The sequence below is a fragment of the Meleagris gallopavo genome, chromosome 14, assembly GCF_905368555.1.
Source record: "Meleagris gallopavo chromosome 14, MGAL_WU_HG_1.1, whole genome shotgun sequence".
Lineage (NCBI taxonomy): Eukaryota > Metazoa > Chordata > Aves > Galliformes > Phasianidae > Meleagris > Meleagris gallopavo.
The window spans coordinates 5,107,927-5,135,045 of record NC_139417.1 but is presented as its reverse complement, the minus strand read 5'-3'; the positions used below and the strand labels follow the sequence as shown (position 1 = coordinate 5,135,045).

Here is a 27,119-nt window from a genome sequence, read left to right as displayed (position 1 = left end):
TCCTCTTTATGCTTTCCTATTTCCATCTCTGAAATTTTGTGTGTTTTACAACTTGCTATAGCTTTCTGGGTTGTCTTGTTTGCCTATGCTACTTTACTAGATGAATCTTAATGTTTAATAATGTTTTTATCTCTGTGGAAATTCTCCCCCCCTTCCCATCAAAATCAGAATGTTGATTCAAATCCACTAACCAGGCCTAAGGAGAGAGTTTGCTACAGACTTCAGACTTTCACTGGCAAGGTTTCCTTTGAGGAGCAAAAGACAGACCCTTTTCTTTCCTCACTCTCAAAAGCTGAGTGTCTTGTTTGATGGAATGGAATAAAGAAGCTGAACGTGTAGATCTACTTCACTTTTAGCTCTCCTAGAGATCTGCAAGGTCACGTTGAATAGTTATTGTGGTTTTCCTCTGTAGGGTTTATGGTCTTTGTGCTTCAGTATTGCTCTTTCATACGGGGATAAAGCTATCTTATATTTTGTAAAGGTGTGGTGTGCTTTTCTTTTTTGAGATAGGTAGTTGCAAATTACAGTATGCAGTCTACAACTCCCCAAGTCAGAGAAGATTTCCATCGCCTTAAATAGCCTTTGGATCTGTTCTTAGGAGAGCAGAATGACTACAAAGATTCATTGTTTTGCCTGCTCCATGGCAACTGACGCCATAAGGCCTTTTCCCAGATGTGTTTATTTAAAGGCCTTTTAAGTTCAGTTAAAAAATAAAGTTGTAATTATTGTTTCAACGCCAATTTTTGTGTTATTGGCATTTAAAAAAAAAAAAAAGAACTAGGATACAGCTGAAGGAAATGAATGAGCTTATATGAGAGAAGATACAAAATAAATTCTGGGGATACAAAAGCAGGATAAGTACAGTGAAGTATTAGCTTGTGAAGAATTACCTGGCATATTTGAGAATTTCTAGGTAATTCCAAGTCCTGTGGGAAAGTTACCATGGTGTGCTACGTCTATACAGTTATGGAATCAGTTAATGTTTATTAACAATTTTCACGTGACATCTGAAAATACTGAGACAAGGCATTGTGCTGTACATCCTGGAAATCAATATATCCCAGTGTTTTGGTTTTTTTAAAGCAGTTTATTTTTCTGAAGTGTACAGGTAACCATGGAGGGAGGGAGCATGAAAAGCTGAGAATTCATCACAGGAAGAGAAAGGGGATCCTTATATGTCAGCGTAATTTTTTCAAGCAGGGTTGCATTAATAGCTCCCAAAAGCCTATTGAGAAAGAAGTGAGGTATTTAGGCCCATGTGTGTGTTTTATTGTACAAAACTTCATGTGTTCATGCTCTGTATATATAGAGAGAACTTTAGAACCCTGTTTTTTTTCTTTTTTTCTTTTATTTCCCTTCCTTGGGCAGCACTTTGCTATTATTGAAGCAAAATGCAAGATAAATGCCCATTTTGGCCTTTTAAGTCTTGGAAATAATAGAGTGTTTAATGTGATTAAGTTGGGAATTACCCTTAAGCAGGGTCATAATTACTGTAGATTTAGATGACATGTTTTACAAATTGCTGTGTGCTTGTAATTCCAAATTGAGTTTGTTGCACTCTGGGGTTTATAAACTTTATCTTAGCTATTAACGTATTAAATAACAATGATTTATGTAAATTACTGGGTACACCAAAATTTCAGAGTTGTGCTTAATTTAAGGTTTAATTATGTTTCTGTACTACAAATAAAACACAGTTAGCTTTAGCAAGGAAGACTGAATAGTTTAACATTCACTACTGAAGAGTTAAATATAACAACGATAGCAAAATCGAAACTGCATTTCTGAGTTGGTCTTTAGTATTTACAGGTTGTGCTGACCGCAGTGGGTGAACCAACAACTACAGTGAGTTAACCAGTTATCAGTAGTGAGCTTTTCCTGAGATCAGCCAGCCTGCTTGCTTTGGAATTATTTACCCTAGGTTCCAATCTAGTGAGGATGAGTTCATAGTGTGAAATCTTGGTTTACTTCCTCTTGCACACAGATTTCCTAGTTCCTTAATTTCTTCTTAAGTCAGCTGGATTTTTTTTTTTATGAAGCAGAGGTAAGTTTGTGCCGCATTATTAGTTCTGCTCCAACAGTTTGCTAGGAGCAAGGATACTAAGATACGAAAATTTACTTTCTTGTCCCCTTACCCTGCTCTGTGTCTTTCTACAGTATCCTGGTGGCAGCTCCAATGCCAGCTAGATGTCAAAATGGCATCTGGGGAACAAGGGGCATACAGCCTCTGTGTGTCCTATTGGTTGTGCCAAAGTCTCCTAGAAAGTGCAGATGAAGTGGAATAGAAGTTAGCTCTGTTCAATCCCCTCCTGGCCACTCTCTTCTGAGGCCTGAAACATCACCTCTGTGTTTGGTAGAAAGCATGACATACTGTTCCTGTGTCATCAGGAAAGATAAAACCTGTAGCTATGTGCCACTAAAAAGATTGTCCTAAAAAGTCAAGCCCCACCTGTCTATGAAAAATCACAACCTGCCTGTTACCTGATGGACTGTGGTCCAGCAAAGATGGGTTTGGAATGCTTAAACATAAACAAAAGATCCTTCCAAAAATAATTACACCAGGCTGCCTTGACACAGAAGCCACAATGCCATCTGTGTAGTGCATCAATAATTTGTTTTTCTGTGTTTAATTTCCCATATCACAATACATTTGAGATCTTGTGTTTATAGAATACTTTGTCATTTAATCTCTACTTCAGGTTTTAAAGACTAAAAATGATTTAAAAGTAATTTAATGGAAATTTTACAGGAGAATGGTCAAAGCAAACTGAGAATTTGGGATTGTTGAAGTTGAGGGTAGGGGAAGCTATAACAATTAACCATATGGTATTTGAAATGAGGTTTGTTAGCACTGATTGGTTGTTTTCTTATCTAGCATACTTGCTTGTATCTGCTGAAGGAAGACTGCAACATGTTCTGAAAAAAAAACATTTTCAGAAAATTCTTTCACTGCTTTTGAGATCAGAGTGTCTGAGCTGCCCTTTCTGGTTTATATCCAGCCTACATTCAAACTGTCTGCACTTGGTTTCTCCTCTGGAAACCAGTTTCCATTTAGCAGCTGACTTTGTGGACTGCTTATGTCTGCTTTGGATTTGTGCCTGATTACACATAGAGACAAAGCTTGGATCAGGAGCACATTGAGTCAGGACCAGAAAAACATGGAATAGTTGTAGCGTCTGTCTACGATGTCAAAGACTTCTGTGTGTGAAGAGGCTGCCTGGATAAATGCGAGATCTTGAAAGTAGGCACTGCGATGTAAATAGTCTCTGGTTTATAGACATGCAGTAACATCACTATCAAAACAGTTAGTGTAGGTGTGTCCTTCCTTAACATATTTGAGTTTCACTGAAAGCTGGTTAGACCCAGTCTTATTGGAATCCATACCTAATGCCTCCTTAGGAAACTGCAAAATGCACATTCGATCCAAATGTTTAACTCGGTTTAAGTCATTTTCTTTCTTTTATCATCAGAAAGATCAGTTCTCATGGTACATATTGTAAATAAGAAGTATGTTGTATACACAATACAAGGACACAGCTGAGCCTTTTATTATGCTCTTTCTTCTACCTGATTTGTTTAAGCAGCATTTTTAGCTTCTGACTAAACTTCTGAGAATTCTCCAAACTACAGGAATCTGTGCTGTTTTTATGTGCTGGAATGTTTTCATTACTAAAAAGTATTGTGCAAATAGCTCTCCCTCTTAAAAAAAATAAATTAATTAATTAAAAAAAAAAACAAACACAACAAAACTTCAGTAAAAACTGCAGATGATTAAGAGTGAAGCCTTTAGCAGTAAACTCACTGGCCATGTGTCCCCCCAACACCCTCCCTCCCCCCCCCAGAAAAGAACAAAAAAACTCAGCCCTTCAAGAATGGTTCTTGTTTTCTTAATTACTTTCCAGTTCTCCAGTACCCTGGCATCTAAATGAAGACAAGGAGTGGCTGTGGTTAGACAGTTTCTCCAACTTACACAGACATGATGCTTATTTTGATGAAGGGAAACTTAATTTGGAAAGCAAGTTGTTTTGATGGTTCCATGAAACGTTTTCACAGGAAACTCAAAATTCATCTTGCTTTCTTGTACTATTACAGGATATTAATCATACTGGCCTTGCTATTTTTTTGAAACTCTCATTTCTGTGTACCTGTAGGCAGTAGTATTTGTCACTGGCTTTATAGTGCAGTTTCAGCTGTTTCTTTTTGACCTGTAAAACTAAAAATGCTTTGGGAGTAGTTTTTGCAAACTGTGAGGAGCAAGTCTTCAAAATTATTTGTGGTGTAGATCAGCAGAGGAACTCAGGAGGCATTTTGAACACGGGCAGGCAGCTGGTAAGGCACTGTTCCCTGGCAGCAACAGGTTCCAGAACTGGCTGGTTCCTTAGCTCTTCAGAGCTTGGATTTACCTTCCAGATGCACTGCGAGCCCTCTCTTTTTTCCAGGTTTTGAGGGAGGATGGCTTGGCTTCATGAAGCATAATCATTTTTAATTAGGAAAAAAAGTCTTAAATATTGTGTGGAAAAAAAATCATGCAATTTCAGTGTTAATATTTTTGCAGAACTATGTGGTTTCTACAGAAGAGGTGTGTGAGTATATAAGGTTATGAAAGTTAAACCACCTTTTTCAGTACTGTAGGAGATAAGATGGTTTTTATTTATAAATTACCAAGTTTTAATTAACTCTGCTTAGACTTCATTTTTTGCATTACTTTAATCACTGCATGGTGGATCCACTTAAAAAAAAAAAAAAAAAAAAAAAAGGGAGAGATTCTTAGTCATCTGTCAAATAGATGATGAAATTCAGATATTCCTTCTGATTCTAGTGAGGAGTTACTGCCTGCCAGAGCTTGCTTTACTACAGAGCTGCTGTGCTTTCTGAAGCAGTGGAAGTCTCCCAATTAGAAATGCTGAGAATACTGAGGGCATGATACAGCAAAAACTTGAAGCTTTCCAGGTCAGGATTCAGTGAAGCAGCAAGGGATAAGAGGACCTTAACTTTTTTTTTTTTTAATTATTCATTTTTATCCAAAAATCTGGCTCTGATGGATGAATGTTTTTTCCTATTATAATCAGCCACTCCTCACAGAAGGGCTGTTCTCCTGTCAGCAGGCCTGCACAGCCCTTCATGTGCCATCGTCCTTTGTCCGCTGCTTTGTGTGCGCTCTGCTGGATGAGTTCATGTTCTGCCTCATAATTGAGAACCTCAGACCATCTCATGCTAATGCAGTGTATGAAAAATGCTTTATTGAAAAGAAATGGGATTGGAGCTGTTATGCTAACATTCAAAACAACAACAGGGAAGCTTAGATGCTGCTGTTTTGAATGTCTGTGAAGTTGACGACACTGCTCCATTTCCTTGCGTGCCTCAGAATAAATGGGTGGGATATGTGCCACCAGCACAGCTGCTGCCATTGCCTTGAGCTAGGATTTTAAACAGCGAGCTGCACTCCTATTTTACGCTCTTATTGTGGCAGATCAGAAATATTTTTAGCTTTGCTATTGAGTGCTGTGCTTTCCAGGGACTCTCCTTGGGCTGGGCACAGGCACAGCTGGGCCGGGCCTCGGCGGTCCTCAATCCTGCACACGCTTTCACCTCAGACTTTAAATAATTTCAAAGGAACTTTTAGGATTTTTTAGCAGACGGAGGGAGAGGGAACTGAGGCACATGGGAACAGCTGGACGCTGAAGAAAAAGAAAAAAAAGTAGTAATAATCTGGATGTCAGCAAACTGCTTTGCTTGGAAGTCAGCTATTGGAAAAGCCCGCTGTGCTGTGCCTGGCACAGGAGCTCCTGAGGAGGCCCCGATCTCCTCCTGAAGCGGAGGGCAGGCCGCGCGGAGCACCGCTGTGTGTAATTAAGTCTCCAGGCTTTAATTATGCCCGCGCAGCGCTCGGCAAAACTCCTCCCGAGCTGCCGCCAGGCACCTGCGCGCCGTCGGGCTCCGGGCCGGCTGCGGCGGGCACCGCTATCGCTATCAAGGCCCGGCAGCGCCCGGCGGCCCCAAGGCGGCCGGCGTTCCCCGGGCGACCGCCCTCAGCGCGTGCGCGCGGGACGCCGGGGGAGCGCGAGCCGCTTCGGGAGCGCGCCGTTCCCCCTCCCGCCGCGCGCCCTTCCCGCCCGCCCCGCGAGCGGCAGCCGAGGGGAGCGGGCGGGGGCGGGGCGCCGAGGGGCGGCTATGGTGGCAGCGCGGAGCTGCGCGCCCTTGACTCCGGCCCGGCCATGTGGTGCCTGCACTGCAGCTCCGAGAGGACCCAGTCGCTGCTGGAGCTGGAGCTCGACAGCTGGTAAGCCGCGCCGCGGGGCCCCGCTCAGCGGAGCGCCGTCCCGTCACACAAAGGGCTCCGCTCGCCGCCCGGCCTCCTCCTAGGAGGAGGAGGAACGGGGGAAGCGGGCCGGCTCCGGGTCGGTGCTGCGCAGAGGCACCGCTCTGCCCGCAGCCGTCCGAACGCCCCACGGCGTGGATCTGCCCGCAGCTTTCCGAACCGCGCCTCGCTGCGTGCCGCCAGCTGGGCGCGCTTCTCGCCGCTAACTGCGCTCGGTCCGAGCCGTCGCACGGCTGTCACCTCGCGCGTCGCGGCTGTCGGGCTGCGCCGGGACCCACAGCCGGGCGGGACGGGCGCGGGGCTCGAAGGGCTGTGCTGAGGGCAGGCTGAGCGATTGGAGTCGGGGCTTGTCGCGTTAACGCGTGCCTCTTCGTATTGCTGCTGCTCACCGAGCAATGTGTCAAAATTACAAAACGAAGTACAAATCGGCGTCTGGACGCCGCGCTCAGACGTCCGTCTGGGTTTTGGGTGGTCTGTGCCGAGCCGGGAGTTGGACTCGGTAATCCTCGTGGGTTCCTTCCAACGCGGGATGTTGTAGGATTCCAAGAAATGACTTGACGGCTGATGGACTGTTACAGAGATCCACAACTGAAGGAGAGATAGGCCGTGTCTTGAATGGGGTGTGTGCTTGTGTGGAGAAACATAGGAGGAGGAAGTGACCAGATTCAGTGTAACTGCGTGTGACTTGCTACAGTGTCTGTCCTGTAAAAGAAAGAAAAATGTTTTTTTTTGGCAAGAAAAATGTTTGATAATACCGTTTAAAGCTATGCATTTGAGTCTGTTTTTATCCTTAAGGAACACAATAAAGTTGAGCTGGTAAGCTTCCTCTGTGCAGTTGGCAATATTTGCATAAAGCACATTCTATTTGCATGGCTTGCTCATAATTCCTAAACGTTCCCTCAGTTACACATTGTCTGTATTCACACAGTGATATTTTGCCATTCAGTCATTGTTTCAGTGTTTTTTTCCTATGTTTGCACATTGCTATATAGGCACTTCCTTTCAGTTAAACTTGATTATTCTGCCTGATGTGTTGAAAGAGGAATTGCTGAGTACTTAGTTTGGATGGTTGTGTTTAACTGTTTCTGTTCTTGTGACAGATTCCCGTGTACAATCAGAATTCATTACATCTCTATAGTGCTTTCGGGGAACTCAAGCCCTGCTGAATAAAATGACTCATTTCTCATTTTGCATCTACTTTTGTATCAGGTTTGCTTTGTTGTTGTCTTTTGCTGTTCTAGTTCTGAAATTTACAGCTATTAGGGGCAGTGCCACATAGTATTCTACTGTCTTTTTTCAGTTAGTTAAATAGATGGCCTAGTCCGAGCTGAGGTTTCATGTGGGAAGTCAGATAGCATCTTTTTTTTTTTTCTTCTTCCCCTGTTTCAACTAATTTGATGTAGTCAAAGATACTAATTCTAATGTGTGAAATGGAACTAACCAGGGAAAGTTAGAGCACTCACTATATCAACTGCTTTTAGCTGTTTCTTCACCCCTTCAGGTGCTCTCCTGGAATCCTGCCACAGTTAAAACCAATTTGCAATTTCAATCCTTTAAATACCCGTAATTCAATACTTTGAATACAGGTAAGAAAGCTCAAAGTGTTCGGTTTTACACACACATACCAAGCAGAACAGTAACTGGTTTGTTGCTCTGCTCAGAAGTGTGTATGGGTAGGTTGCTAGGAGCCCAGGCAGTGAGCTCTGGCTCTCTGCTAGAGGAGGTGTGTTTGCTGGCACTGGGCAGGGTGCTTCTCTTGAGACTTGGGACGTGGTTCTTTCTCAAGGAAGAAATGGACGGCCTTACGTATTGCTTCTCACCTTGTGACCATATTGCAAAATTGCAAAATTAATATTTGCTGCAAAGAAATATGTTCACATTTGTATGGCTGCAGAAAGTATTCCTCCAAGTATTTAGCATCGTGAGAATAGTTTTCCATCGCTTCCAGGTTGGAATTGTTTCATACCTGTAGGAATCTGGAGCTTAGCTGCTAGGATTTCGGGTGCAACAACAACTTCAAAACAGAGTTTTTCTTTATATTGATTATGTTTTCTTGTAGGTTTAAAGATGGCAATTCAGGGATCAAACTTTCTGAACAGAGAGGGAGGTCTCGTAATTACATAGTTGATTTTAAATTCTTAATTATTTATCTTTGAAAACTCCGTTTGCCCTGAACAGCAAGAAGGAATAGCTGTGAATGACGAAGGGAAGCCTGGTGGTAGCCCATCCCCTGTTGGTGGTTGCAGGGTGTCATCCTGGACCCAAGACAGCAGTTTTCTGGCTGTGGCATTTAATATTTCTTCGCTTATTTCACCCATGCTTCTTGATTTTTAACACCTCTCCAACCTGGACATCAGGCATCTAGCAGACCAGTGGGAAACGTTTGCTAGAAGTGAGATGCTGCTTTACTAGTGAAATGAGTCCTCTTGCATAGCGTGTGGTGTTCCACTTGGTGTTCAAGGCACTGTATTGCCCTAGCTTGATAGCTTCAGCTGCGCTTCTCTCAGTGGGTAACACTGTATTTAGCCTGCTGTCAAGGTGTCTTTATTTTGGAAATATTAATGTCATAGAGCTATCCTGGAGTTTATCCACCACACTTCCATTGGATTCAGGCTAACATGTCCTTTGCTGTGAACCCACACAGCTCCCACATTCTGCCCAGTTCTGGCAGATGCAGAGGAGTGGTTCAAGCTACGCGGTAGCTGTGTTTTTGTTCAAAAAAATATGGAGCACCAGAATATGATGAGAAAAAAAAGTTAGTTGCTTTGAGCATCACGATACGTGGATGTAGAATAACTGGGCTGTGCCTCTTCATTGCAGGGGTTCGCTATCATTTAGGAAGGATGCAGCTTTCTTAATCTTTCAACATTCATGTGGTTATTTTTTTTTTATCAGAATCAATGGAAACTTTATCGTTAATTTCAGAGCTGGGCATATTTTAATCACAGTAGCTGTCAATCAATTATAGCTTTTTATGTTTATTTAATAACAGAACTGCAGGAGGTCTCGGAAACTGTACTCAAGATGGAGCCCCGATTGCCCTAGTTGTTACATTAAATGTATGAGGATGTGCCCTTAACCTGCATATTGTCTGATCAACAGAGCACTTGAGTGTATGAGCAGGGTGTGAGGGGGGCATGTTAGTGCAGTGTTTGGTAAGTGCTTTGTTTAGCTTTCATTTATATTTAAGCAGAGTACAGGCACAAGCCAAATTCACATTTCCTATTTTACTTCTATTTTTTTTTGTTGTCTAACAAGACTGCTGTGTTGCAGGAACAGAATCAAGCCCTGAACTCTTAAGTTCTTTTTTTTTCAGCATCTTATATGTTGCTATTTTACACCGATATTTATGTAAATATAGACTTTGTTTAATTTATACATCTTTATTTTCTAGAAAATACCAACCATGTGCTTTTAGTAACACTTAGTAACCAAAAACATTTTAGTTATATAAATACAGACCTTCTTGCATCTTGCAGGAATTGAATTTTCTTTTGGGTAAGGACAATTGTAATTAGGATACAGACAGAGATGGCAAGTGTACTGCACTGCTGTGATTTGACTCCAGGTTTCCAGAGAAGAACAGATGCTGCTTTAATCCACTGTAGCACAAAGCCCTAGTATTACGTTAAAGAGGGCTGCAAATTTAGCTAAATAAATCTTCTTTTCCTTCTTTACCCTAGACAAAGGCATTTTCATAAAATTATCATGAATAATTTTAAATTATAATATTTTAAATTGCAATTAATACAAACAAAGTAAAAAAAAAAAAAAAGCCAAGTTTTGGCATGAAAAAAATCAAACTATTTTATCTTGGTGGGAGAAGAGGAATATTGAAATGATGGCTCTGGGAGCCTTTAATTCAGGAAATTGATGTAGTATATCTGGTAATCAGATTCTTTCAGTAGTTCAGTGTCATTTGAGTTGAACTTGTGCTTCAAAAGAAAGGACTCAATTCCCTCTTGCTTTGTGTTGTGCAAACAGAAATAAAATGCAGCATTTCTGACTTGGTTTCCATTCACATAATGACTACATACGGGGGGGGGGGAACACAGACAAAGAATCCAAAGTCTGTCAATCCTGTTTGGAGGGTCTCCATTCTTTGATCCGAAAGATTTCAGTTTCCCCTTAGAGATCTTCCAGATTAACAAGGATGGACGTGTCAGGAGTTGAAATGCTGCAGTAAGAGCTGAGAAAAAGAGAGCTAACTTCCTTCTGTTTGTTGATATGTGTTGTGTGACCCCTCAGGCCATCTTTATGACCCGATGTGGATACAAACCCAATGTGTATTTGCTGCTATTCCTACATCTGTACTGCACAAAGCTCACAATTTTACTTTCATTTATTTTTCACTCCCAACCTTCATGGTAGAGCAGACCAGACTTGATCTCAGACCACGTGGAGAGTTAAATAGAGCAGTGGCCATGAGTGCTGAAGCTCAGACATCTGTATGTTGGGCTGCATGTAACTTGAGTTTAGCCTATTCTTTGTAGTGTAGCCTACAGCCACAACGATCATAGCTGTGATCCTGTCAGTTCCATGAGTCGAGACGGGCAGACTGTGTCAGCACTTGCACAGAACTCTGTGGATAAATCTTTAGGGAGGAACGGGCCGTTTAGTTGGAAGCACCCCAGCCTTTAAAGGTAACACCAAAGCGAGTGTTTCCCTTCTGCTTTTGGGAAGGGTGTGTTGAGGAAGTCGTCATTCAAACAGCAGCGTTCCTGATCCAGCTGCTGTTCTGAGAGGTCTGACAGTTTTTCTGACAGGGCAGGCCTGCGTGAACTTTCTGGTTGTGTTTCTATTTAATTATAGCTTTTCTCTCTGCACTCTCAACTGGGAATAAAATTATCTTTATTGTTCTTGCATGGTTCTGCTTTATTGTAATGTGTGGGTAAACAGCTGCTTTGTTTCCATTATAGAGGTGTCTGGGGTGATTCACATGCTTTGAAGTTAACGACATTTCACAGGGTGTTGAACGTTAGATAACGTTTTCAGCTGTTCTTAGATTCTCAAAAGGCAGCTCATTATTGCTGTTCATATAGTCTTTATTTTGTGAAAATTGTTTAGGAGATAATCAGTGCTGTGAAGTAGTGATTAGAACCAGCTTGTTCTTGAAAGCAGTCTGTAATGCTTCAAGTTGGGAAGGGTGGGACTTTAACAGGAATCTTCACTGTAGGGGCAGCGGGCAGTCCTTGTGAGACAGAGAGGTTTGGAGATTGGTTTAAATGGTAACAAACTGTTGCAGTTTTGGATTCTTTCATTCTTAAAACTTAACTGAATCAAAAACATCTCAGTCAGCCTAGAAGAATAGTAGTAGAGTTTTCCTGGGCTGCCATAGTTCAACATGTTGCACAAGATCTTTTCGGACAGTCTTGACATTTTCTAAATCTGTTTTGGCAAAGAACTTGTTGTAAACATTTGATTTTTGATTCACCAAAAGGTGACCTTGTTTTCAGGAACTGGGCTTCTGCCCTCATCCTAAAGACCATTTTCCATTGAGGAAAGATCTATGGATTAAGTCATGGAAAATAGACTGCAAATTCTAAGAATAATCCAGGTTCTGTGCTTTAACTTACATTCTTTTGTGGTTGAGCAGCCTTACATGCCCAGCTAAGTCACGTCGTACCAGCGGAAGTCAATGCAAATTCCTGATGCTCCCAGAAGTCTGAGTTGCAGAGCTGCTGTGGGTGTGAGTGTGCTGATCTGATCAAAGCTGCTGCATGCTGCCTTGTGGCCAGGCAGCTCCACTCCAGTGCTGTGTGTGTACCACAGCTCCTCTGTATTTCACTATTGTTTCAAGGTAACAAATAGAACATAAAGAAGATTTTAAAACATAATAGTGGGTAGGCTTTGTAGAGCAACGTTCTTATAGAAAGCTTTGAAATAGCACCATTAGATTCCCAAGACCTGTGTTAATTGTGATCAGTGATATGGGTCACAAGTCCTACTGAAAGCCTACATTTAATTCCTCGCTAACAGAAAACAAGCTATAAGATGTATGAGCTCAGCATAATGGAGAGGAAATGTAAAAGGAAGGAAGTTTGTGAATGAGAAAAAGCATGTCAGCTTTTCAGCTGATTAGGGACTGTAGGTAATCTTCTGATGTCTCGTTTGTCCTCAGAGTTAAGATCCACACATAGCACGACTCAGTGTGTCTTTCTGAGTGTGTCTGCAAGTCTTCTGTCTTGGACACGTTGCCTTGAATCTAATACCTAAAACAGTTTATTTTGTGCTAAACTCTGGGCCTCAAAGAAAAGATCTCTTACCGTTTTGTTTCCCTGAACATTAAGTTTATATGCCTTAATTTAAATTAGGGTGTGTTGCACAGGATAAAAATCTCACGCTTAGGAGCCTATGATTAAAGACTGGTTTGCAATGGTTCTCCTCTAGTAAGTGACTACACAGACTTCTTCCCTGCATGCAGAATGCTCAGGGCTGGTCCTTGTTCTCACTGGGGTTGGAGCAAAACTCTGAACTTCACTGAAAGCAGGAAGAAGGCTTCAGTTCTGTTAGTGGTTTTTCCTCCTAGTTAGTGAGAGGTCCACATTCCTGTATGCATTTATGTGTGTTGAAATTACACTGTATTCCCTTAGAGAAAACCAGTAAGGGCTTTTTGTCTTTTCTTGCTTGTTTTCATTTGTTTCAGACCCAGCACAAGGTAACTGGCAGTCAAGGCAGGGTTTAAGCAGTGTTTAAAACTGAGTGACAGCATTTTGTGTATTAGATTCAGATTGTGAAAAGTTCTTTTTTCATTTCTGATTTGGCTGTTAGCAACCCATACTGATTTTGGATTTGGATTGGCTTTTGTAACTGCATTGCTCTTACAACCTCATCAGGTCTATCTGGTACTCAAAGAAGTCAAACAACCACTGAAAGTTGTGTATACTGTACTTTATTTGTAATCATTTCAATTAGGAAAGGGATAAAACTTGAAAATTGGTCAAATAATAGACTTTATCAAATACTTAGATCTAAAATGATATGATTTTGTTCCAGGTATGAAATCTAAATGCCTGAAATTTTTTATTACTATAGAACAGGATTTCCTTAAGGATCTTCAAACTAATTCACACATGTGATAAATACAGTCCATAAGAGACGAAAGAATATTGTTATCCACCAAGACCTGAACAAGCAGAGCAAACTTGTCGATAATTTCTTACAGAACTTCATTGCCCGCAAGATGATTTCTCAGCAGTGTCACTCAGCATCACCTCTGGCTGCCCTGACACAACAGCTGAAGCCACAGCAGAGGTGAAATACGACGATAGCTGGGATTCGATGCCAAGGATTTTTGCATTATATCAAATGCTGCTTCAGCTGTGCATGCAAATGAATTTTTTTCTCAGATGCAGAAACTAAATCTTCCTTTTTAAAATTAGCATTGAATAAAGGTCATGTCATGATGTTATAAGTGGTAGAATGTTTTAGTATCTCACTATCTTAAATACATGTCATATGTAGCATGCGTCTGGTAAATAAGAGGAGTCGAGGTGCTGGATGTTATATCTGAATAGATAATTAATAGTTGAGGTTTTATACTTGCAATACTTACACTGAGGAGCTGTACAGATTTATAACACTTCTGATTGTGTGAGTTCACTTAAGAGGAACAGGGCACAGTTTGTAGTGGTAGTAGAGACCTTCACAGATGCTGTTAATGTGGAGTGGTGCAGTTAAACTTGAGAAATTTAGCTCTAGTTCACTTAAAGAGGGTAAACATCCTTTTGAAGAATGTTCTGATATGAGTGTGTTTTATGTTGGCATGCAGAGAGGAGCTGACCTTAAAAACAAACCTCTAAAAATCGGGCTGATAATTTTGAGAATTCTTCTAACCACAAGCCTCAAATTATTCTGTAGCCTTATTTCAATGTGATTTTGTCCACTTTATAAAAACAGTTTGAAGTATAGAATACGATCACTGCTAAATGAGCATATGTTGGGTGATGATTAACGCAGATAAGCAGAGAATGACGTACTTTCTTTACCTGAGATAGAAGGTAACTTCTGTAAGCAAGCTGTGCTTAAGTTCTGTTGATGCTGTCAGTCTCTTTTGTTACTTTCCAGCTGCTAAATAATGAAAATAAAGCACAGCTTTGCTTTTAGCAGAGAAGCTTCATCGGGCATTGAATGGGTGCTGTGGGAGGGTTGCTTTTTTGTTGATTTTAACCCTTTTGTAGCAGAAACTTCTGACTGCTAGGCAACACGCTGCCGTGTTTGACATAGACAAAGGTGATACATGAGGCATTTAACCTTCCTTCGCCTCCTTGGAAGCTGAAGATAATCTCAAGTAAGCTCTTCTCTAACACACATTCTTAGTTCTTAAATCTATTATAAAGGTTGTTCCCTTAAATAAAGTAGGGTAGATTTCTGTTTGGTTCTCTTTTGAGCTTGCTTGTGTGCATCTCTGCTTCAGAAGAAAGAGTGCATTAATTCCTAATTTCTGCTTCAGAGAAGAGAATATGATCTGTCATCTTCCCCTGCTCTCTGCTGTTGTTAGCAGCACGTAAGGCTGTGGGTTAAAGAGCCTTAAAAATGAAGATTGTTTTTTAAATGCCTTTCATGAGTTTATTCAGTGGGAATTAAAGTTCAGTAGTGTCCAAGCGAACAGATGTTGGGGATTTCTCTAAGTTTGAATCCAGGGCTTGGACTAGAAAGCAAATGGAAGTTTGCAAGGCACGTAGTGGTGTTTTGTCTGTGGATCTGGTCAGGATCAGGTCAATGGTCCTCAAACTGTGTTTTAACTGGCTGCTGTTGGCAGTCTGTTACACAGAACGTTACAGAGCAAGTGGTTGGTTTATTAGTTGTTAGTGTTCGTTTCTGAGAACATGCAAATTTTGTCTGGATTTTTTTTTGCAATGATATATAACTTCAGTAAGATGAATTACCTGGGACATTACTTTGATGTACATTCAAAGGTTTCATTTGTTTTTAACAAAAACAGCTGAATTGGTGAGAGTGCGTTCTAAGTAAAACAAGTTGGTCGATATTTCTTTCCTGGATCAAAGCTTTTGTCAATGCCTGTGAATACTGCTGTCCATCATAATGGCTTTGAACTTTTGACAGTGTATATTTGAAGGTAGATTGGTTTGTTAATGTTATTGCATTTATTGAATTTGGGGATTTGTGTAAGTTCTTCATGAAATTGACTTTTGTGTACTAGAGGAATACAAAACAGAAATGGGAAGAAGAACTAGATTCTCATCTGTTCCAAATTGTACTAATAATATACTTCTGTTCAAATGTTCTCACCCCATTGGGGAATATTGGATGGTGGAGGAGGGAAGAAAAGAAAAATCTTAAAAAAAAACTAGCTTGTATGAACTACATATGGCTAGTTTTGCATTTTAAGAGGTTACGTTAAGGACTTTTTGCAAAGAGTAATTTGAGATAATGCAATGCATACATCAGAGCCTTACTTAAGTACACCTCCAAGTTGGTAGTAGAAAGCACCACAGGTACAGAAATGCACGCCAGCTTTGAAGCAGTGGGGTGCAGCCTTGTGTCAAATGAATCATTATACTCAGATTGGGTTGCCTATAGAGTCATAGTTTGTGTGCTGTGTTTTGTTTCTCATTGCAGTTTTAAATTTCACATTTCATTTAGGACTTTGTTGTAAAGATGGAGTTTTATGCAAGAAATTAACTCTCATATAGATTTGTTTGTACGTGGAATGCCTGGGTTTGACCTAAATGTTTTTGCCATTTAAATGTAGGGTTTTTTTTCAGCATTCATGATGGAAATGTGTGGTCATACCAGCTGCTCTAGCAGCTGCCATTGAGCTGCTCTCTGTTACGCAGTTCCACAGGCGACTTCTGGTCTGCATTCTTTGAGCAAGGTAGAGAATTTGGATCGGTTTCAAGTGGATATTTATAATTAGGAGTTATGATCAGAGTTTGACTTTTTAACCTCCAAGTTTTAAAAAGAGATAGTTGGTGTAAAACAGATGTGTAAGCACTTCTTTCTTCCTGAGCATTGGACCTATTTATATAGACATGTGTTTTTGAATGGAATAGGAGATTCACTGGGCATTGTATTTATGAAGTGAACTTTCCATGTCTTCAATCTTTTTGTTTTGTATTAAAATCCATCTCATAAATAGCATGTTGGAGTCCCTAGGTAGCTCAATACTTCAATTGCAGCTATTGTGCTAAAATTTCAGGACAGTCATTGTTTGGGTCAGGAGAAAAAAAAAAAAAAAGAAGAAAATATCTTGCTGAATTATTCTGTGTAGATACAATTTAAAGGTAAATGACATGGATTCAGGGAACAAGCAAGTTAGAGAAAGGGCAAATTTGATTGAAGAATTTCATGACAAACTACCATGCTAAAGCTCCACCATTGCAACAGATAAGTGTACAAATACTCCATTAAGCTCAGTCACGTTACACAGGCTGCCTGGATTGCTGCTTGCCATTTCTGGCCTGCCATACTCTACAGCAGCCATATTTTAGAAATCACCTGCTTCCTAAGGAGCAAAGCAAGGCTGAGTGCTGGCTTTATCCTCTGGGGCTACCCAGAGAAGTTGGCAGTGATTTTCAGAGTATTCATAGTACTTGTATGAATTCCACAGTTCAGATGAAAATTGATTTATTGTGTGTACCTTTGAATTAGTATTTACTCTTTTAGTAATATAAAATACTATGGAATACTAAAATACTATGGAAAAATCTAAACTGTAACAACACAAATGCATTATACTCTCCTACTTATTTTTATGTCCAAACTAACTTTTTTTTACAGAATGGGTGTAACACAAATTGGTTCCTATGAGTGTACCATCCAGTTGTGGGGGCCTGTTTTCAATTTCATGTCCTTACACTGCGCTGTTGAAAGCCCATTGTAAATGAATGATGAAAATTACTAGTGATTTCGGAGGATGTTCATTGGTAAAGTCATATATTTACTCATAGGGCTTTTTAGTTCTATTTTAAAATACTGCGTGCAGTTTTGGTTTGGCACTTACGTTACTTGGAAGCATGTTGAGTTTCCTTGTTGCTTTTGCTTCCAAACAAAGGCTACAATGTACTGGCTTCAGCATTTGGAAGTTTTCTGTAGGCATATATTCACAGTATCTTTGTATTACAGTCCTACAAGTGCTCTGGGACACTTTGCGAGCTGCAGACCGTGAGGTTTCTGAGGCAAATGGGAATATTAAATGGTTCTTTGCATCTGGTATTAGTGAGCTCGTTCGTTCCCAGTGTGCAGTTTTAAAGATAAGGTAGTGGGCCTCAGAAGAAAGCAAATTTCTACTTTTTCTGGTATCTGGTATCTCTGTCACCCAAACCAATTGTTCTGCCATTATTGTAAGTGCAGTGAGCAAATTTGTGCTCATGGAAAAGCCTGGAGTTTGCTCTTCACTGAAACTCAGGTCTTAGGAACTCTTTCCAGTTTCTGTTCTAAGCTCAAATGTTGATGCTTTCTTATTTTTCTTTTCTTTCTTTTTTTTTTTTTAATTGTGCTTATGTTTGCTTTTCCTAAGACTGTAGTTGATATGGTTTGAAGGAAGAGGAAGTTCTGAATGTAAGAGCCCCACAGGTCTTTGAGAATAGGAAAAAAAAACAAAACACCAAAGAATGTAGTAGATATTCAAAAATCCCAATTAATACGTTGTTATAAAAGATGGTAATGTATTTAGTGAGCTCATCAACTAATTACAGCCTATGTGATCCCAAGTACTAATTTCTGATGTGAATGACGAGATTCTGATGTAGACTGAGATACAGGGAAGAAAAGATGTGCCAGGTTCATGTGACTAGAATGCCCAGAGGGGAACGATTAGCCTCCCTTATGGCTAAGCACGTCACTGCGTTCAGCTATGGACAGAGGGAAGGAGGATGACAGAGCTTTTTCTTATTAGGTAATTCCAGAGATGAGCCTATCACCTGAACAGTGGGAAGCGAGTGTATAAAAAGGAAAAAAAAATCCAACAGACCTTGTCCCAGTTAGCAGCAGCCTGTGCTTTGTATTTTGTCAGCTTGGATCTATTGTATGCTTACCTTAGTCCAAAGATACAGCTATGCACCATGCTATTCAGGTTTGACACCTAGGCAAATGAGTTAGAAAAGCAGCTCCTTGGCAGCCACTGCCTGCACCTTGTTGTGTCTTTCAGTCAGAGAGAGCAGTGGGCTCTGTTTCTGCTGCTGTGGAGCTCAGTGCAGACGGTGGGTGAACGCAGGGTTGGCTGCACTGCGGATTGACCCTGAGCTCGCTGCCCTGCTGATGGAAAGAGCAGGTCCTGCTTGTGTGCACAAATGTCACTTTGGTTGATGTATTTTAATTTAACAATGTTTGCAGAGTGCATCGCTTAGCTTTTGCAGGAATTCTAGAGCCAAACACACAAAAGAGAAGAAAATGCCCAAGTCTGTCTCTCTTTGGTATTACAATGGTTTGTATTAGTTGGAAGAAGCAGAGTTCATCTGATTTTTTTTTGCCAGTAGTTTCACATATCCTCTGCCATGTCAAAAGTCCTGTACTCTAGTTTTTCCATTTTTCTCTAAGCTTTTCATCTTCTCCTTGATACGGTGTGTTTGTTAATAGCAGTGCGAGCTGAGGTCTGTGCAGGAAGAAGCTTCCAGTGACTCCTTTTGATAAAATGCTGATTCAGTCAATGCTGCCCACTCTTTCAGAAAAGTATTTTAGATATTCAAAGAAGCAAAGATTTTCCATGGTTCTATTCTAAAGTTCTATTCATGCAACACCACATTAATAGTACTAAATATTTTTAAATGTTTCATTTCTGTTCTCTGTGCAGCGCTGTTAAGCTGCTCCGTTCTCTGCTCCTCAGTAAAATACTGGCAAGCAACTGTTCTCGTTTTCTGTCTTGGCAGATTATGAATCTCTATTTACTCCCGAGGCAGGAGTGCGATACTACAATTAAAGTTCTAGAAATGAAAGGTTCATGTCTCAACTGTTCTCCCTTCTCCTGAATTGGAACGCTTGCTGCAGTGCTCTTTTCCCAAGTAATATGCTCTGGTAAATTGCAAGAGATAAACCAACTTCATCTGTGAATTTATGTCCTCAAATTAGCAGTAATTCTTCTTGACATGGGTAGGTAGATATCAGAGGCCTTAATTAGGAATTTCTTTCTGATTTTGCCTGGGACTAGGTAGTGTTGTCTGTTTTTGCAGAGCACTCAAGGTACTTAATTTCTTACCTATATAAGAAAGCATGTGCAAGGTGAATACTGAGGGAAGTGATGCCCAAAGTGCCCACCTATTCCTGTTGTCACAGAAGACTTCTGCTAGCTGTTGCTGCAAGCTTGGAACAGAGCCCGTGGGGTTTTTATCTGTTGGCATTTTTAATGAGAGGATAGCTGAAAGAACTTTCTAACCCCGTGGAGGCTGGCTGAAGCAAAGGTACCATTCTGAGCACACGGCTTTTCAGAATAGACATGGGCAGGATCATCCTCAATTATGTACTCCTGCACAGTGCTCTGTGTGTGATTCCTCCTTAGCAGAGCAATCTCTTTTGTTGTCATTAAAACTTCATACAAGTTGTATGTACTGAAATATTTTTCATTTCCAAACGTATGTAAAGTAGTAATAAGAAGAAATCAAACTGCTTTTGCCAGTGGAATTTTCATTTATATGAAATAATTTGTGTGAAGCCTCAGCTTCTCTTCAATTAACAGACAGGGAAGAAATGAATGGGAGAAAGCTTTCAAATATGCAGTCATAGTTGTGCATGCTCTGGTGCTTTAAGGGCTGTCGTGCTGCTGTGCAGGAAGCTGCACGTTGCAAAAGGTAATTACTTCCCTGCTTCAGAGGCCCGACGTGTGATGGCAGGGAATTGGGCCTGTGAGCAAAGGGAGATCAAGCGTTCCATCTCACTCAGGGCTCATGTTTGAGTTGGGAAAAAATACGGAAGAAAAACTGCAAGTAAAGAAGAAACCTCAAGCTTTAGTCAGAACCTTGGGTAGATCTGCTTCCAATTTCTTCCTAGCAGGGCAGTAATGTTTCTGTTGAGAAAAGATTAAGTGATCCGTTGGGAATATTATTGTTAAGGTGCCAACATGAGGTGGCTATCAGTGTGGAAGGGCTTGTAAATAGTTAAGAATTAAGGGAAGAGAAAAGCAAAAATGCCATGGAACCTAAGAAGGGGGAAATAGTGATAATTCTTGAATTCTTGTTTATTTTGACTGGGTCATTAAACAAATTTACCGTATGGTAGGAAAAGTACTTACAAATAAGATTTAAATTAGGAACCTCTGATAGTCTCTTAGCTCAGCAGAACAGAAAATTTTGTTGTAGTATTTAAAGAGAGAATGTGAAGAGTTTTAGAGTATATAAATGTACTTAAAGGCTGCTTTAAGAGAATAACTTGTTTCTTTTAATGGGCGGTTACACAGTTTCAATGTCACTAGCAAAACTCCGGATCATTTATCATTTTGAAGTTGAAAGCCATCTGTGTCATTGAGGGAAGGGGATTTAGTTTCCTGTCAGCTTCCTTTTTGGAAAAAGTGATGTGTGTAGCCTGCAAATATTTCCAGCTTGGGTAAAGTATGTTTGCAAATACCTTTTGGGTAGAGTCATATTTTGATGGGCGAAGGAAGAGGATTTGCAAAGAAAGAGAAACTTCAGTTCTACGTGTTTATAGAAACATTTTGAGACATCTGAGGGACTTGTTTTTCCCTGCACTTCAAAAAGTACACAGTGTTCAAGCTAGGGGAGTTTTGACAGTGTTAACCTTGATCTCTTCTGGCACTGCAGTCCGGTGGAGAGTGTTCTTTCAGAAGCTGCTGCGTACTTTGAACTGTGGCAGGGGCTGCTGAGGTATGTGTGTGTAGCGAGGATCACAGCATTTCATTTCCAGGAGACAACAGAAGGGCTTTATGTTTTATGTTCACGTACATGTGAATGAAAGCACTGTATGAACCAGAGCATACTGGGGGAGCACGTGGAACTGTATTCCTTTAGAGTTTGGATGTCTCTGTTCCTAAAACAAAAGGTAGGGGAAGTGCTGCAAATGCTCATGGCTGTGTGTGTGTGAGGAGCGTTTCCTGGGACTCTGATTAAAAAGAAATAGTAAATAGAATTTCATTTTCCATCAGTACTCTCTGTATATTGTATGAGGCAAATAGTAAATATTTACGTGAAATGGGAAAAACAGATACTGTGAAAGAGAGGGAGTACACGTGCTAATATAAGTATCAAACAAGTCCAAATTACCATTAAAAAGTCATCATTGCAGCAGCATAAAGCTGACTAGGATTCAGTTTTAAAATGTTTCCTTTTGTGCAAATCTTTAATGCAGAGGTGTTTTGTTTTTTTTTCCATTATCACATAGCAGTGACAGCAGTTGCATGAAAACGAAGCGTTTTATAGCTCCTATTGTGTATTCCCTACCTGAAAATATTTTACTTCTATTATCTCGAAAAACCATCCCTTAGGATACTTTAATAGAAAGCATGCCAAAAGTATCTCATGGGAGCAATCTTTTACTAGCAGAGAAATAAATGAAATTTCTTCTGGAGATATTTTTTTCCCAACTTTAGTTTTGAGAAACATCATAGCACATAAGATCCTGTCAAATCTCCTTTGAGTAAAGTGAAAGTAATCCTTTCATGCAGAACTCTAATACAGAAAGTCTTGGTTTTATTTGTCAAAGCAAGGAAAGAGATAAAAAATAAGCATCTGTCATTTTGAAGTAGAATAATTTGGAAAAGATCAAAACAAAATCTTCTAAGAAATGAAGTTTTCATTTACATTACAATTGCTAAGTTACTTCGAATGCTACTAATAATTACTCTGTAAAGTTAAATAATGCTTGAAATCTCCATTCTTCTGCCTGACTCACCTTCTAAAGGTGACCTCCACAAAAATAGAACTTGTTTTGATTACGGTGAAAACTGTCGTATTTAACATAATGTCTATTTTACCTTGTGATATCTGCATCTGAATTTGAACTAAATGTGCTGGATGGCTGTAGAATTATACTAAGCAAGACCATGCGATTTGTTATTGAGGATTTTGGTACACAATACTCACCAGAGGATTTTCCTGTCGTCTTATTGTCTCTGTAGTGTTGAGGGTGAAGCTCCAAGTAGTGAAACTGGCACATCTTTGGACAGCCCATCTGCTTACCATCAAGGACCTATAACACACAGTTCAGCTATAAGTCCGGACCATTACGACCATTCAGCTTACGGGCTGTATTCTGTCTCCCCTGGACAACAAAGAACTCGGAGGCCAAAGCTTCAGCACTCAACATCAATACTGCGAAAACAAGCAGAGGAAGAAGCTATTAAAAGGTCAAGATCACTTTCTGAGAGCTATGAACTCTCTTCAGACCTACAGGATAAGCAGGTATTTGAGCTTTTTTACCTCATTTATGACAATGACAACGTGTCTGTAAGCAGGAAAAATTCTTTTTCGAGCATCACTTCAGTTAGGATGCTGAAAACTTTTTTTCCTGCAATCAACTTTGTTCAAAGCAAATGTTTCTGAATTCTTTTTGAATTTGCGTTATACCCTCTGAAGAAACACCTACAAGATACATTAATACTATTAAAAGTAAAAACTGTCAGGAGTGGTGAGTTGATACTCGAGATTAAGTACTATTTGAAAGAATGTAATAGTGCAAAATGGTTTCCTAAGAAAGTCAGACATTCTGAAATCTGGATATCTTTGTTGCTCCTGAAGGAAAGGAAGAGCCTGTTACTGCTGGTATTCTGTCAAGACATCTGTTTGTTCTAAAATTTCAATTTCTCCAATTTCATTTGGAGAGCCATATAATGTCTTTCCAGAGTGACCTGGAAGAACAGAGCTTGAGCTTTGACCTAAAGATGAAGCCAATGCTCTAGATGAGTATGAGTTTAGGTTTGCTTTTATGCTCACCAAATTCTGTAAATATTGGGGAAATATCAATTTTCTCCTTTCTTGATCTGCCTTATGACAGGTCTGCCACTAAATTAGACCTTCTTGTGAGATCTGAAACATTACTTCCTTTTCTACCTGCGGCAGTTTTTTTATAGGTGTTGTATAAGAGGTTGATATAGAGTGCTAGGCTCACTAAAGAGATGTCCTGCACTGCAAATATTCCACAGAGGCTAATTCCATGTGTCCTTTTATGTCATTTTGACAGAGAATGAGGACTGCAGATGTTATTTTGTATTTGTTCAGGGACTACTATGCAGTAACAAGTGACAATGGTACATAAAGAAAGCTTGATACCTAAGAGTTGTTAAATGCTCTTAAAAAGCTCTCAATGAAATCTCAGAAGATACTTAAATTATTTAGGAAAATGCCAAGGTGTTACCTGAAGGCAATGTGCATTTAAATATGCTTTGACAGGTGCGTTAAATATGCATTAAGATGTATTAGAAATATCAGTCATAAGTTCAGTAAATCATCTAGGCAAGTTCCAAGATACTCCTAATTAAAATTCCCACCAAAACTCCCTGATTTATGATAATCAGTTATGATATCATTTTCTATGTAAATCTGAATGACAACAGCCTATTTGCAAGAATGAAGTCCAGATTATTTATTTTACAGAAAATTAGTTTCCATCATTTGCTTGCAATTAGTCCAGGAAAACAATTTCTTACAACTTATTTTAAACACACATGACCTCATATATTCTATGGATTGAAATGGTAATGAATGTGTGACAGCAGTGGCAGGGTTGTGATAGAAGGTCGTAGCCATGTTTTTACTTTCAGAATTCTGTACAAGTAACTTCACAACCTCATAATGTGCAACAAGTAATATAACTTTCTCTTTAGGTGAAAGGCCAAATATATTTTAAAAGCAAATAGGGACACATTTTGAGAGATGTTCAGAATCCTATCTCAGAGATCAGTCATGGCTTTGTGAATTTAGTTAAAAAAAAAAAAAAAAAAAAATTAAATGCAATCAGAAGAGCAGTTCCTTAGCAGTAATCCTGACCTGAGCACATTTGTCCTCCTCAGTTATGCCAATAACCACAGAACAATGTTTTTTTGCATCTAGATCAAAAACAAAACAAAAAACATCAGTGGTTTGTATTTAAAAACAAACCAAAATGTCAGTGATTTGCATTTAAAAACAACCTAGCCAAAAAGATCATCTTTATGTGGCAAGGAATCCAGAACTGCTGAACCTGCCATTAGCACCAAAAGAAATACTTCTTCAGCTGTTCCTCAGTGGCAGACACAATGGACCAGAGGATATTGCTAGTAGCATTTCGTTCCTTCCTCAATATGGGGATGAAACCTCTCTGCACATTGACATCTGAACATCTGACACATCTCCAATTACTTGGAGAGATCTCTAAAGTATGTGGCAGAGAGAGGTGTTGAGTGCATAAGCATGTACATGAGTAATTAAAGTGTTATGTCTAATGACGAAAGGGTACCTGGATTTGTGAGAGAGGAGAAATGACTTTTGAATCATTGAAGTAGTATGAAAACTGCATGAACTTGCATGAAAGCACTGTCAGAAAACTGGTTTTTGTGTGGGTAGTATGAAAAATACTGATCTGTCAGTAACATTTTCTATTTGTGAATAGTATGGATCCAGTAAAGGCTAACAGGGAGAACAGAAATAACAGGAAAGATGGAATATTAATCTTATTCAGTTATCTTTAAATACAGAATATTTTTGATGTTCTGGAAGGAAAGATTTGAAAATATCTGAAGAGTATTCCAAAAGTACTGATGTCATTTTCTGGTTAAATTGATAGGATTTACAATGTATTTATTTTGCATATTCATTCTGTTAATTGGAAGCATTGGCAATGCTGAATGTAATTACAAGAATGAAAATAGCTACAAACTTGTTTTTAGAAAGTCTAAAAAGCATGTTCTTGGTTTGAGGAAGACTATATATGGAGATACTTTCTCAGAGCAACCTCTCTGGAAGGGTGTAGCCTAGGAGGCTTAGTTTTGCTTTGGTATCAGGCCTCAATGAAAAGATGCTACATGCTTTTTATTCATGTAGAAAGTGTTGCATGCTTGGAATAGTAACAGCCATTTTTGGAATTTACTACTAAAATATGCTAACTTGTAACGTACTTGTATTTCACGTTCATAACAACTCTCCTTAGAAAGAGCTATTGCTTTATGTGGCATTTCTAGGCTGTCTTGTCTTTGATATGGACACACCAATGGAAATGTGTGGAAACAAACTTTAAAACACACACGAGTGTCTAGCAGTTTTATATGGAAGAGTTCAGTTGTCACACTTGTATTTTTGTGTGTATTTTTATGGTGGTCTCTGCAAATGACTATTCAGTATCTGTGCAGTAATTTTTCTGGAGCTTTGAGCTTTTACTTTCCAAAACAGTATATTCTATGAAAAAGTTGCTGAAAATTAAAATCCTTAATTTTCCTCGTTGTTGTAATCCTCATCGAGTTGTAAAGTAACTGTTCACTCCTTCATAGGTGGAAATGTTAGAACGGAAGTATGGAGGCCGTCTCATAACTCGGCATGCTGCTCGGACCATCCAAACAGCTTTCCGCCAGTATCAGATGAACAAAAATTTTGAGCGCCTTAGGAGTTCTATGTCTGAAAATCGTATGTCAAGACGCATTGTACTGTCCAATATGAGAATGCAGTTTTCCTTTGAAGGACCTGAGAAAGTCCACAGCTCTTATTTTGAAGGAAAACAAGTTTCTGTTACAAATGATGGGTCAAAGCTGGGATCCCTAGTGCAATCTGAATGCAGTGACCTTGGAGAGTCAGCTACAATGAAGTCTCCTGCAACGTCTACTGACTTTGCTGATGCTATAACAGAGCTGGAGGATGCTTTTTCCAGGCAGGTGAAATCCCTCGCCGAGTCCATTGATGATGCGCTGAACTGCCGTAGCCTACATTCTGATGAAGTCCAGACTCCTGATCAAGTCAGAAGCCGTGAAATGGAAAGGGATAGCTGTGCTCAAACTAAACCAACAATGCACAACGTGGATCACAGGAAGCTTGATGAGATGACAGCTTCATATAGTGATGTTACGTTGTATATCGATGAGGAGGAGTTATCTCCACCCCTTCCGCTTTCCCAGTCAGTGGACAGGCCGTCCAGCACAGAATCTGATTTGAGGCTCCGGTCAGTGAACTCTTCTCAAGAGTACTGGTCCATGACCCACAAAGATGATAAGATAGACACTGATACGAGCTGCAGGAGCACCCCTTCACTGGAATGTCAGGAACAGAGGATAAGAATGGATCACCTACCACTGCTAACTATAGAGCCACCCAGTGACAGCTCAGTGGACTTGAGCGATCGCTCAGAGAGAGGTTCATTAAAGAGGCAAAATGCATATGATCGAGGAATCACTAGTCAACAGGGAAGCCCAAAACATATCCCTCACAATATTCCTGCCAAGATTATATCCCGAGAGGAACAGGAGGCAAGACATAGGCCTAGGCCTATAGATAGTCATTTAGCTATTAATGGCACAGCAAACAGACAAAGCAAATCAGAGTCTGATTATTCGGATGGAGACAATGACAGCATCAACAGCACTTCCAACTCTAATGATACAATAAATTGCAGTTCAGAGTCTTCTTCTAGAGACAGCCTAAGGGAGCAAACCTTAAGCAAACAAACATACCACAAAGAAACTCGTAACAGCTGGGATTCCCCTGCCTTCAGTAACGATATTATCAGGAAACGGCATTATAGAATTGGGCTAAACCTTTTTAACAAGTAAGTGCAGTGTTTCTTCCTCTTCATGGCCATGGTACAAGGGATGTTTTACTTGAATCAGATAAGTAAGAATGTAGTCTGATACTGGCTATTCAGTGGAAAAAAATAAGCCCAGTGCTTTCATAGAGATGCTAAAAGAGGTAACACGCTTTGTATACGTACACATATA

General features: G+C 39.9%; 1 protein-coding gene across 11 annotated transcripts in view; it reads left to right on the top strand.

Annotated features, from left to right (window-relative positions):
• Positions 1–27,119, top strand: part of IQSEC1 (IQ motif and Sec7 domain ArfGEF 1) — a 317,278-nt gene that overhangs the window by 249,274 nt on the left and 40,885 nt on the right. For 10 of the 11 annotated variants that reach the window (XM_085236057.1, XM_085236054.1, XM_031555538.2 and 7 more), the window contains 2 exons: positions 22,344–22,626; positions 25,686–26,950. In XM_085236057.1, coding sequence (XP_085092183.1) covers positions 22,344–22,626; positions 25,686–26,950 — 1,548 coding nt within the window. Of the gene's footprint in view, positions 1–6,042; positions 6,281–22,343; positions 22,627–25,685; positions 26,951–27,119 lie in introns of those variants that run through there. The other variant, XM_085236058.1, reaches the window with a different exon arrangement.